A 14,506-nucleotide genomic window follows, 5' to 3' on the forward strand; every position below is an offset into this window, starting at 1 on the left:
GATATATAGAGAAAGTGGAATTTCAGTATTCATTCATTCATGCACCAAATATGTGTTCCCATAATATGCATCTTCACTTAGATTTGTTGGAACAAAGACATTAAATACAAAATACACAAAACAGCAAAAGGAGGAGAGAATGGAGCACGAGAAGAGGTTGATAAGAATTAGGAAGAGAAAAAGAAGAGGGAATCATAATTTTCACAAATCAAGAGCAGGAAAGGGAAGATGTACTTATTCGTTAACAGTTTTTAGTTTTAATATAGAGAATAAAAATTATAAGCCAGTTAATATATTTGGAGAACAGATCTCTGATGTATTTTGACAACTGTCACTAAGGGAACAAAAGATCCATAAAAATCTGCTCTTAGTAACCCTCTGTATGATAACTCTCTATTAACTAGAACATCTACCTTAATTTCCATTCTGACTGGCTTTGCCTCTGGCTTGCCTTCTAGGAAGGTCAGACAGCCTCTTGTTTATACCAGTCTAATTATCTATGTCCTGGAGGGACATAGAGATCCATTCCCCTATGCTTATCTCTCTATCATGGGGCATAATCATACCTGGATTTCAATATCCATAGATGTCCTGGGCTAATCATAATTGAATGTGGTCTATATATATGAGAGCCACTGATAATGAATAGCTCCTGCAGGTGACATATATCTGTCTCATTTTTTTCTGCAAGGTAAGTTATCACTCTCCTGGTTCTACAAATGAAAAAGCTGGAGCCCAGAAAGCCAATGAGTCGTGAGCCTTGTTGCCCTGTTTCATGTAGCTTGGCACATTGTAATTCACGCTTAGAATGTGAGGATTGTGAAGTTAGCCTCCTTGTCTGTCTTCTCTACTATATCGTTAGTACCTGAAACACTATTTGACATATGGTAGGTTCTTGACAAACATTTTTGAATGACAAATTTATTTCTTGTCAGTCATTTAGCCGTGCTGCTTCTTCCCCTTATTCTGTGCAAAATAGAGCCCGGGGCATTTTGTATCACTTGCCCTCTTAAATCCACGAATGGGAGCTGAAAGGCATTGACTGCATGAGTCCAAATAATTTTTGGTGGGAAAAATATTTAAATATTTAAAAATACTAAAAAAAAAATAAAAAAAGAATAAAATAAAGAAGAACTCCTGATAATAAGCAAGAGTGAAAAGGAGGGGCGAGTATTGTGTCAGTGGAAGGAAGCGGATGATACTTCTTGCACAGACGCCGATCGGATTAAGAGGGAATCACGCAGCAACATTGTTTGAGAAGAGGTATGAGGGGAGGAGGAGGAGGAGAGTTCTATTTTGAGAGATGATGTGAAGGAAAGGAGCAAAGTCACTCTGCTGGGAAGACAGAGAGCCTGCAGCCCCAAAGAAGAATGTAGGAGGATTTCAAAAGCAGAACTCGTGGAATGCAACAAAGGGGTCATGGAGGGTTTTGGATTGAAAGGCACAAAAGGAGTGGTGAGGAGATTACCCAGAGTTAGTTGTGAGATCTGTGCCCCTTGAATTATTGTAAACGAGACAAGTTGGCAGACTTTTAAGTGATTCTGATATTAACTCCTCTCCTTTTCACTTTGTACGTCTCAATGTTTTATAAACATCTTTGGCTGACAAGGAAAAAGCAGTGGAAACATGACAGCGGTGGAAAGCCCTAGAATATTTCTTTTAAACCCAGCCTGGTTCGTGATTCTTATTGGGAAAGAAATTGGGGCAAGTTCTCAGCACATGTTTGATGCCATTGTGGCAGCTACCATAATTAAAGGAAGACCCTTCCCTTCCTGGCCAAACCCTGTCATCGAAGTGTAATGCCACTCTGACCTGTTTTAAAGCAATGGAAGCAAATTGTTGCCCCACAACTCTGAAGCCTTGGGTTGAGATTTTATGAATGGGAACCTTATCCAGTCACATGTAGAAATCATGCAATGCTCGTTTGTTGCTGAACATGCAATGACCCAGGGGACAAAGGCATGATTTGATGTGCCAGAAATTTCTCTAAAAATTTGAAATCGACAATTTGGTTAATTCGGGAAACTTTATTAGCAAAGGCAATCCCTTTGCCGGTGTCTTACTTACTCTCTGCATTTTATAGATACTTTAAATTTGGATTAGTGGGTCACAGGAAATTCTCTTAGGGAGGTCACTCAGTTAGTTTAGCATTTCTGTTAGAACTTACTGAAAAAGGAAGAGCAATGACTATCATTTGAGGCCAATAGGCAAACCTACCATGCAGTGTACTCAGAAGTTAGAGATTAGTGATCATCTAGTACTTCCAAGGTGTAGTAGAGACAAGTTGGTGTAATGGCAAGTGCTGAGAGGAACATTAGGTCTACTACTGTCTCAGCCATGTTGAAACTTACAAAATATAATTTTACCAAGATCTCAAAAGTTCATGTTTCTTAATCTTTTGGCAGGAACTGTAGTAGTTACCTTATTGGATGGTTGTTAAATGTAAAGACGAGGTGATGATGATTATCTGATAGCTATGCATGTGAATATCTACTCTTTGCCAGCCACCCTGCTAAACACATAGACTTTATACCTGTGTAGGGCCTGGTACAAAGAAAGCTCAATAAAATAGAGGAATACGATTTTTTTGTGTGTGATTGATCTTCATAATCACCCAACAATAATATAGTATTATTGGTAGTTATAGTAGTAGTAATAGTGATCAGCTAATTACTATTTCATTATTGGCTAAATATTTTACATGCATTATTTTCCTTAATAATCATCTTAAGGAAACAAAAAAACTATAGGGTAAGCACTATCTCTATGTAACAGAAAAGAAAACAGAGTCTCAAAGGTAAGACAATTACCTGGGTTATTTATAACACTTGGACGTGGAAAGGCCAAAAATCAAACCCAATGTCTGATATCAAATCCTGGGCTCTTAGAACACCATGTTCTACTTGTCTATATTGGCAGGCTGTGATCAATATGACATGCTGTGTCAGGTCGAGACTTGAGCCAGAAAGTTCCAATGAGGGATGAGAGGAATTAGGACCACTTTAGCACTTGGGGATAACGGCAATTCAATTAATATTTGTTTTGAGTATCTATTATGTTTTGCGAACAATGTTAGATGCTATTTCATATAATATCAGGTGGGTGTTACTATCTCTGTTTTCGAGATGAGGAGACTGAGGTTCTAAGAGTTGAAAAGAGTTGCTTAGCTTTATTGAGACTCAGGTTTCAATCCTGGCTCCATTTCTTAGTAGGCGGCTGCAGAGTTTGTATTTTATCTACTCCGCAACCTCACCATTCTCATCTGCCTAAGTTCCGAATGGCTAGGAGAAAGCATCCAATTTTTTCGCGACTTTCACTTTACTTTTTTAAACCACCCATACTTATTATACGTATAATTAGTTATTGGAATTATGGCTTAAGGAAAGAATAGTGCCATCATGTTCTTCACAGAAATAATTCCACTTGATTGAGGAGTCCCTGGAAGTGTTTTCATTTAGGGGAAAAGAAATTTCACCTTCATTCTGAATAGGAATAATTGCAAGTATTTCAGTGTAACTCAAAATTGGCAATTTGAGAAGCACGAGTTATTGGCTAGCCATGTGTTGATGCTATAAATGGTGGCCTGTGCAGAATTATTTAATAGGAGAATCCAGGGGCTACAGAAGCAACCATCCATACAATAAAGTCACTATGCACATTGTGTGTAAAAATATAGAGATGGGTATCATTGTTAATTCATTTATAACTATTTCGTATGTTATTCCATATGGATATGGATATAGACATGGCTGTGATCCACACAATGGGGTAATTAAGAAGTTATAGCTATTTAGTCAAGAATATACTGCATTATAAGGCCGGAAATTCACATGTAAGGAAGCAATTTATACACATTGAGATAGTTGAATGATCCTCAATGGTCTGATTTAAAGCTTTCAAGCCTCCTGTTCTCTAGCAACAGTTTTCAAACGCAAATGGGGGAGGTCATATGGGGCGAATATGTCAAATCTATATGGAAGAAATCGTGTCTGTCAAACAGACTCATGATAAGATGCTGTGATGAATAGGAGGATATTGTGGACAAATATCTTCCTAAGCACTATGTGGAGATTTTTTGGCAAAAGGAGAGTATATTAGTTCATTAATATTTCATAACTGAGATTCTAGAGACCCAGATTTTGGATCCTTGCTTGGCCAAAGTCTGTGTGACCTTGCCCAAGACCTTTCTCATTCCTGGGCCACATTCCAAATCCCTAATATTCATGTGATAATACATTTTCAACTCTGGAAAATGAACTAAACTTTCCTATGAATGATTATAGGAAAAATTTGAATGTCATTTATATATTTGCAAAGAGAAATAAATAATAATGGAACTTCAAAAATAATGAGTAAGATTAGAGCATCATTGGTAAAGCATGTAGACCAAAGCAATTGTTTTTTTCATGAATTCACCCTCAATTAATTCAATTCATGAAATGTTACTTGGATACACAGCTCATAAGCATCACCCCTTTTTGAGTAATCCAAGAATATCTGAGTCAATAGAAAACTACACCATAAATTTATACTGAGACATTTAATAAATAACTCAAATGTCAATTATAAAATGGGTAAAATATCCAGAGAAACAATGAGAACCCTTGGGTTCTATAATCTACAAAACTTACTCACCTCACTGGCATTCATTGAAGTGTTATGTCCTTCCTCTGACAAATTGGCATGACCTAAAGATGTGACACTTGGAATGGTATGGAATAATGCTTGAGCCTCCCTTGAGCCTTAAGGCAGCAAGACTTGAGTTCCAATCTTGATACTGTCCTCCCCTAAGTGGGTCTGTGACCTTATAACCATACCCAAACATCTCTGGTTCCTGGAGATATGACAATTACTAATATTCATCAAGAGCATGCATACTCCTGTACTGACTCCCTAAAGCAGCTAGAAAAAACTCCAATTACCATTTTTCCTGTCTCTCTTTCTTCCTCCTTCTTCACTACTTCCTACCTTCTCTCTTCCTTTGTCATATTTTCTTCTCTCCTACGTTTGTTCATACATATTATGTGCCGGAGGTTGTGTTCAGTTCTGGGCATACAAGGATGAATGAGACTTGGATGAATGAGACTTGGTTCCTGTCTACAGTAATTTACTATCAGGACAGGTCAAAATCATAGGGGAAGTGCTGAAATGGAGAAAAAACATAAAAGCAAACGCTATGAGAAAGTTTGTAGCAAAAATGCATAAGATCAAAATGAAGAGAGTGATTAGTTCTACCTGGGAAGGCTTCTTGGCATCTGAAACATCAGAGCTGGGCCTGAAAGGATGGATGGGATTTTAAGGGGTCCAATAAAGGGCAAGGATGGTCTAGACTGCATTATCCACACAAAGTAGTGGAGGTGCCAAAGTATGTGAAGTCTGAAGAAAGATAAGTGTCTGGGGAGTGAAAGACATATACTGGGTGGAATGTTGTAGTAAAAGATGAGTTTGAGTACAAATTATGTAGAGATTTGGATGCAAACAAAATTTTTTTTGTTCGTTACCTTGAAATCACTGTGGAGGCACCATTTTGATGTTGTGAGGGATGTTCATATTTTGTAGCATCATTGAATATAATCTTTGTTTCTAATTTTTAAACTAAGTTTATTTGGGGGCCGGCCCCGTGGCTTAGCAGTTAAGTGCGCTTGCGCTCCGCTACTGGCGGCCCGGGGTTCAGATCCCGGGCGCGCACCGACGCACCGCTTCTCCAGCCATGCTGAGGCTGCGTCCCACGTACAGCAAGTAGAAGGATGTGCAACTATGACATACAACTATCTACTGGGGCTTTGGGGGAAAAAAGGAGGAGGATTGGCAATAGATGTTAGCTCAGAGCCGGTCTTCCTCAGCAAGAAGAGGAGGATTAGCACGGATGTTAGCTCAGGGCTGATCTTCCTCACACAAAAAAATAAATAAGTAAATAAATAAATAAAATAAGTTTATTTGAATTATTACCACTGAATTACTACCTAAATTTTATTTACCTATATATGTATTAATAGGTATATATTTATAAATTGTAAGTACAAATTAAGTATATATATCTGTGTGAGTATATATACACACACATATGTATGTATATATATTTATAAAAATAAATACAAAAATATGTGTATATTTACATATATCTTTGTATATGTATTGATATTTATGTTTGTATGAAGTAAAACATTTGGCTTTTTTATCTGTCACGTAATAATATCAACCTTAAACTCTTGTTTGGCAATTAATAACATTTTACACATGAGATTGGTGAGCCTCAGTGAGTTTCAATGACTTGCCCAAGATCACATGGCTGGTAGTACTCCTGCCAAAATGTGTTCTTATCTAATTAACCCCTCAGCTCTTTTTCTAACAGATATAGTCCTATGCTTCCCATTGCAGAGTGCTGGGAAATTTGGGAGGTGGAGGAGAATCTCCTTCACAAAAACACATCGTTATCTTCATTTATATTCTTTGGCATATTTTTACGGGAACTTTACAATATAGAATAATCATGGCATACCCTAGTTTTAAAATAAAATTTAAAAATCATTGCAATATAAGCAACTTGTGTTGCTACAGAATGTTTATAACATAATTCTTAACATCCACTTAATATTGTATGCTTTTGATCTCTATAACATTAACTACTAATTGAATATTTCCCTACTGTTACATATTTAAGTTGCTTCCCTTTTTAAAAACGTCATCCAAAAAAGTGAACACCTTAATCTAAAAATTTGAGGCATCGGGAGAAAGAAAAATTTATAATTTCCTTGGAAGAAGTTTTTAGTTTTAAAAATACCAGGTGGAAGTATAGAAATAAGCTTTTGATTCTGGATACATTTAACCTGTTAGCTCTCCAATTATGTTGTTGTATTTTACAAAAGCACCAGAAATATATGTGAAATCTAGTTTCTCCAAATACAGATGATTCTATCATCTATCTACGTATCTATCTATCTATCTATCTATCTATCATCTATCTATATATCATCTGTCTATCTAATTCATAAGTTATAGTCACAAAGAAAAGGGAATGCAGGTTCTTTTGAACGCTGTGGAAGCTGAACAGTTTTCTAATGTTTCGCTTTCTCCTTTGTGATATATCTGCGCAGGTTTGGCATTATTGAAGACATTATATTGAAGCTATTATTCAGTGATAAGGTGGGCATGCGTTGAAGCATCTCTGGTTGTACATCCTTTACCCCTCCTAACTGTCAGCATGTAGTTCAAATTACATAGTTAGCAGAAAGTATGGGTGCAGTATATGACCCCCAGACAGAACTTATCCCTGATAAATTTGTGCCACTTAACCTCATAAGTGAAAGACCCTTTTTCACAGATAGGAAGATGACAATTGCACATTGAATTGGCAAGAGTTTTGGGAATAACAAAGCTAGTGGTTTCATAACCAGGATAATGTGTTCGACAAGTCTTATTCAAAAGAGGAGCCTAGCACAGCATTTTATGTCTTTGCACGGCACAATCTGGGAGACCCTCAAAGAGTGAATTACAGTAATCAGCCTTCAAAATGACAAAAGAGTTAATCAGCATCTCCTTGCCTTTCTCATGAAGCCTCTCAATCTGGTGATATCACAGAAATTATAAAAAGAAGTCTTCATGACGGATATAAAATGCTTCTCAAATGATAGCACCAAAGACAATAGGAAGAAAAAAAACACACAAGTTTTAAATTTTTGAGATGAGTGAGACTGGATTCTAATCAGAAGTACTCCCTGGATGATGAGACATAAGGAACAGCTGTTTAGCACTTAGGAAGAATTTAGGCCAGTCTAGGATTTAAATTTTTAAACTGTTGCACCAGGGAAATCTCCATCTGATTGAATAAAGTTAAGATAAAACCGTGTCTTTTAAATACAGGAGAAGCAAGCACATCAGCCTATTCACAGTAGGGTAATGAATGCCAGTTTCAGAGCAAGATGATCCCCCCTTCCCTTCTTAATCCTCCTACAAGAGTTCACCTCCAATCCCTACCTTCCCACCCCCACTCCCCAGTGCCAGGTCCAAAATCTCCATTGAATTAAATTCATGGAGAATGGACTATTCTCATTAATTGAATTTTCTGATTAGATTAGATTTTGAAAATGAAGTTGCAGGGAAACTCTTCTAAAATGTAATTGTTTACAATCTTTTTTTCTGAATCTACTCTGCAGTTAATGTTATTGAGAATCCAGCAGAGCAGGCTCATCCTCCTGAACACTAATTGTGTTTTTTTCTTCTAAAATTGTTAGAGCCTCCTATTTTCGAGGAAAAAAGTTTGTCCTAGGGATGTTCAAGCATAACTAGGTAAGGAGTGTAGGTCTCAGCCCTAGAACCATTACTGAGTTGGAAATTTACAAAAGTCAAAGACTAAAGGCGTAATATTTTTAATTGTATCAACTCCAAGTCAATCCTGAAATTACCATGCTTAATTAACTAAGTTGATTTTCTTTTTTGTGAGGTTATTTATCAAATACCTACATCAAAGAGTTTTACTGACTGCTCCAGAAGGAAGCAATTTGTCATACTGCTTGCCATAAAATTGAAAACTCTAATTTGTTGCCAAGTTGGTGAAATTGAAGTTTAAACATAATATTTAAGCTTTAAATACATGAATGCATTGCTGGGAATTGAGAACGTGTGACTGAAAGCATGTGGGGAGACACGAGCGCTACTTTTGCTTGACCGCTACTGTGAAAAAAGAGAGACAAAATTCGTGTCTTGGGCGATGGGAAGCTATTTAAAATTAGGACCGTCCAAAGGTGTTTTAAGTTAGTTTATTTTTACAAAAAAGTGTGTAGGGATCTCCTCTCTGCCTTTTAAAAATCAAAGTTGAAATGTATAAAAATGCCATTTCATTGAGGATTTTAGCAACTTTTTAGTATTCATAAGTCAAAATTTTTAACTGCTCAAATCAGAGAGGGAAAATAACTTAATTACCATATTTTCCGCTCTGTGTTAGGTGATATTTAATACCAAACAAAAATTTTTAAAATATGGAAGTTATCTCTCGTCTACAAAAGAAACAGCCTAAAGCTAACTACTACTGCTCAGGAGAATATGTGAGCCATAGCACATAATTCAGGGGAGAAGTAGAAGGAACTTTTAAGGTAGTTTTTAAGCTTCTATTTTAGGAGTTTATCACCATCTTGCAATATCTATGCGAGTGAAATGACCTGCCTTTTGAATAGGAATAAAAAGAGTTAAGTAACTTGTGTAGATGTGCCCCAACACAAGGAGAAAAATGGGAGAGTCATGGGTGCTTGTGGTTTTTCTTATCCTTCCTTTCTGGTCACAAGATAGCAGGAAAAAAGTTCCGGAAATTCTGTCTTGCATTTTCTAATGAGTTGCTGCTAGTTGTAAGGCTGAGACTAGAGGCAGTGGGCTCAGAAGTAGCAAGAGCTGTTCATTGTACAGTTTGTACTGAAGCCAATTAAGAGTTCTGCATGCCCTAAAGAAACCTTGGAGAGACTCCTTGCTTGCCTTAGGAATCAGGAAACCTACTCCCAATGTTGTATCAGAAAAGAGGGAATGTGAGGACTCCCAGATGTGCAGCTTCTCAGCTGGGTCATCTTGAGCAACTCACTTGACTGAATAGGTATTATTCTCACTTTATACATAAGGAAACAAATACTTGCTCTGCCATCTCAAGGAGTGGTCCTTTGGACAGCAATACATTATTACATTGAAATACTTTTGAACTGTAGGTGTCTGTGTAAGAATGGCATCTGGAAACACGTTTAACACTTGGATGAAGAACCAGTATCCTAGCCATATCTTTTAGGGTCCTGACAGGAATGGGGTAATTGAGGAGAGTTTAATGAAAAAACTATTGACAAAAGCATGGCCAGGTTAAGAGAGACCATCAAGGGCTGTGAAGCACCCAAGACTAGTGACAGAAGTGTCATCATCACCCCTAGGCCTGAAGGAGCAATGGACTGGAGCGGCTATTGGACTCTAGAGTTTTGCTCTAGAAATATCTGAAGATAAAATCATAAAGTGGCCAAACATGTGATTGAAGTATTTAGGGAGTCTGGAACCTCACCTGTTCCGTTCTCACAATCGCTTAGGGTGATGTATGTTGATTAAGTCTAATACAAACCCAGAAAGTAAGGGAGTTCATTGAGGCAATCCATAAAGGTCACTCTCCCATACCCAGAGTAGGTAGAGAATGCTGGTGAGTGGATCTGGAGGAGCAGTTGGAGAATATTCAGCACTCTAACCACCATCCAGATAAGCATTATATAAATTCTGATTGGGAAGGAAAAATTGGAAGATAAACAGCATGTTTGAGTAACTATTGTGTGCCAAGAACTTTGCACAGACTATCTCACATAATTTTAGAATACCCACAATGAAAGGCTGATTATGATGTCCATTTGACAGGGCAGCATATTGAGTCCTGATGGGTTTAGTAATTTATTCCTGGTCACAAAGCTAGTGAATGTGAGAATAATATGAGAAACCAAACTTGCTTGACTTCAAAATGAAGGAGCATTTATAAGGGGACTCGAACTTGTGGATAGATATGCATCTTAGGTAGTATGAAGCTATGTACCTCAATGGTGGGGGCATAAACATTTCTGTAACAGATGGAGACCCATGGAGTTCTTCTTGTCCCATTTAAGCAAGGCCCTCTGTCATGTTGCTTCTCTCATATTCTGATACAACTCATAGACACTAACCCAGGTATGCTATTTCCAACTGAGCCTCAAAACTATTTTAATTTCAAGTGTCTGAGAGACATCACAGTTTTTCTTTTAATTTACACTCTCATGATGTATTTTAAAAAAATGATGAGAATAATACATACCCGTCTTCTCTGACTCTGAGTAAATTGTAAGAACTCATCCACTGAAGTTACCTGAGAGGATGCATGTGTACACCTCAATCCATCAACTTCTTTAATAAAAGTTGCTGTCTTCCTTGAGGAATTATATCAATTTCCTCTGATTTTTAGAAGCTCCACGTCAAATTTCAAAGTCTAATGGTGGGCTTTAATTTATGATGACCTTACAATGTGGTGGTACCTAAACTTTACAAACACTCATGTAAATATCATGTGAGTAAAACAATTTCTAATCCTTACTACTGGAATTAGGCCTATAATGAAGGCACGCTGAGGTATGAAAATATATATTCATAGCAGAGTAGCCATATTGGCATCTCATCATGCTAATGAAGAGGTTTTGTTATTATTACTGTTGCTGTTTTTTGCTCTTTTGTTTATTTTCCCCTCACCATAAGCCAAGTCTGAGTGATTGCTATATTTCTATTTTACTTTTCTCTCTGTTTCTGTTTATAACCATGTAAGTACGATCTATTGAGTTATGTTATGATATGATCAAATCTTGAAACAAACCATTGTATTGAAAGACATTATTATGTTACTACCAGTGTTTCCAAATAAGCAGAATTATCCAATTGAGTGCTCCTCAATGGGAAACTCTGATAGAAAAGTGGTGTCAGGGTTTAATAAAGTGCACGAGAACTCACAGCTCTTCCCGGAGCCTGCTCACTGCCTGGTGGATTAGATTTCCCTGGGCACTCTTGCGCCTCGCCTGCTACTCGAGTGAGTCAGAGACTTGAACTCCTCTCAAACCTTTTACAGGCAGATGATTTAATTAGAGTATATGATTCAAAAAAACAGGGATTACAACTTTAGAAGTGGCCAAGAGAGTAGTTCATCCTCAATTTGAATTGAACGTTTATGATATCCCTTGGGTTAGAAGTGAGGGGGAAATTATCTTGAATTCAGACAGTTTTTTTTCACTTGGGCCAGAGATGTAACACACATCCACTCAATAGGAATATTCTGGTCTAGTCACAAAATTTTTATTATGGGCTTTTAACAGCATGGCAGGGGGGCATCTTATGACATAGAACTAAGTAAAACTTCAGGACACAGAAAAATATATTATCATTATTATAAGATATCTGATCGTTCTTTGAAATGGGAAAAAAGTTGAAATAATTACAATATCCATTACTATGGGAATGCCTAAGTTACTCATAGTACATTCACAAATGAACAATTATGCAGTTCTAAGAAGTAATGAGTTGGACTTCTTTGTGATAATAAGAAAAGATCTCAAAGATATCCATTGTGTAAAAAGAGAAAATCCCAGAACAGTGCCTATATCATGATTACATTTGTGGTTAAATGTTCATATGCATATATACACATTTGTATGCATATACATATAATGGCCGTGGAATTATACACATAAAAATGTTACCAATATTTATCTAGGGAAAGAGGTATGAAGGTAGGGAGAGGGCTAAAGATTTTCAAAATACAGTTGTGTATCGCTTTTATACAAAAGTATATCCAGAAAACTTAAAGTATTGTCAATACCTCTCCAATGAGGAATTTTAAGAGCATGACCATGAGAAGCAGATCCTTGTGTAACTGACAGAGAGAATCAGATACGGTCATATGCCGCTTAATGATAGGGATACATTCTGAGAAATTCTTCTTTAGGTGATTTCGTCATTGTGCAAACATCATAGAGTGTACTTACACCAACCTAGATAGTATAGCCTACTACATACCTAGACTATATGGTACTAATCTTATGGGACCACCGTTGTATATGGGGTCCATCTTTGACCAAAACGTCATTATGTGGCGCATGACTATAACTTCAGAAGTATCTATGCAAATTTTGAATCTTTCACAAGAATATTAAATTACTAGTGAAACACACAAAAAGACAGATAGATAAAACCCTGAAAATATATCAGAAGAAAAAAACACTAACATTTTAGCACTGATGATATTATGTTATTTTGTACAATTTTATGTTTTACACCCTTTTATCTTTTCTATATTTCCTGTTTTTCTAAAATAGTTATTACTTTTACAATAGAAAAAAATGTTACTAAACAATTAAAATATAAATGTAGTTGAACAGTACCTTAGGATTTGACACTTGTTTATATTAATTCTGATTGGTGTTTATTAGTTGATTCTAATGATGCATTTATTTCTTTCGTCTCTCTGATGTATTTGTGAGCTTCAGAATAATTTATCTTTGACCGCAGAGCCTTCAAGCTATTTGTGTCTTTACTCCTCTTGGAGGAGAATTGGCGTCTATGATAAATTGTAGGATTCTTGCACTTCCCGGGCTTTCCTGGGTAGATGAGGCTGTTATGATTTATCCTTTAATTTGGTAGGCAAGAGTATGTCATTCAGTTTGCTTTCTAATGTATATTCTTGCAAGTTCTTTTTTTATACATCATAAAATGTATTTTTGCAAGTTATCTACTAACGTCTACGACTACAATTTTCTCAGTGTTGGCGTTGCAGATGCACACCAGTTAAGTGTCAAAAGACAACTGAAAATTACCTAAGTGGAGATGTTGTATACACCATGTGTGTGTTTTGTGTGTGTGTGTGTGTGTGTGTGTGATTCACACATTCATTTTTGAATGAGCTGTCTGCCTGAAAGTCATTCTGCCATTTTTCCCCCTCAGCAATTATAAAAACTGCCCTTCCCAACATGGACAGAGAAGCCAAGGAGGAGTACCTGGTCGTTATCCAAGCCAAAGATATGGGTGGACACTCCGGTGGCCTGTCTGGGACCACGACACTTACAGTGACCCTTACCGACGTTAACGACAATCCTCCAAAATTTGCCCAGAGTAAGTGAATTTCCTGCACTGGGTGAGAATCTCAGTATAATGGTTTCATTTGAATTTATATTCTAACTTTCAGTGACATCCAAAAACCCGTTGGTAATCATTGAGTGCTTATTATATGCAAGATGTGGCAATACTTTCCTGTCTTTTGGGTACTAGATGTATCCCCTTTTCACAGATTTCTAAGAAGTTGAGAAAATTTCGAATTATCAAGCATATAATAAGTAGTGGAACCGAGAGTTAGAACCAGTGTGTCTGACTGCAGGATGTGTGCTTATTTCTCTATTCTATGGTACCTCCCATTAAGTAAACTTGAGACAATGATTAAAACGCAACTCAGATATTGCTGTATCATTAGTCCCACTTGGATAAAAAACTAAATCTCTAGGGCTTGAGATGGGTAAGCAGATATGCAGTACACTTGCTGCAAAATATACACTCCTCCTTCCTGCGACAGGGGATCATCAGAGATCATTGACTCTACTCGTCCCTGCTAAAGCTGTGCTCTGCCTTGGAGACCTCTCAACAGCATTCTAGGCAGCACCATCAAAGAATTAGGGAGACCATCATTATTTGCCAACTTTCTTGTACTCTCATAGAAGCCCTTTCTTCTGAGCATTTATCCAAGTTATCTGACATAGAGAGATGATTTGGGAAGGCCTTTATGACATGGAAACTCTTGAATTGAGATATGAATGATGAATTGGAATTAGCTGGAACAAAGTGAAACCAGGGGAGGGAGGATAGATGTTGCAACTGGAGGAAAAGGATGTCCAAAAGCCCTCTGAAAGGAGACTATATGGCCCTGGGTGACAAGTAAAAGAATTTCACTACAGCTGGAGCACAGAGGCTGGAGAGTTAGGTTAGGCAGGAGTTAGCCATA

At 37.1% G+C, this 14,506-nt stretch overlaps 1 protein-coding gene across 1 annotated transcript in view; it reads left to right on the plus strand.

Annotated features, from left to right (window-relative positions):
- The window catches only part of CDH8 (cadherin 8), a 335,632-nt gene that overhangs the window by 173,735 nt on the left and 147,391 nt on the right, over window positions 1–14,506 (plus strand). The window contains exon 5 of the mRNA XM_004431676.3: window positions 13,459–13,626. Within this exon, the coding sequence (XP_004431733.1) occupies window positions 13,459–13,626 (168 nt within the window). The remainder of the gene's footprint in view (window positions 1–13,458; window positions 13,627–14,506) is intronic.

This window comes from Ceratotherium simum, chromosome 30 (genome assembly GCF_057802395.1).
Source record: "Ceratotherium simum simum isolate JZ-2026a chromosome 30, ASM5780239v1, whole genome shotgun sequence".
Taxonomy (NCBI): Eukaryota; Metazoa; Chordata; class Mammalia; order Perissodactyla; family Rhinocerotidae; genus Ceratotherium; species Ceratotherium simum.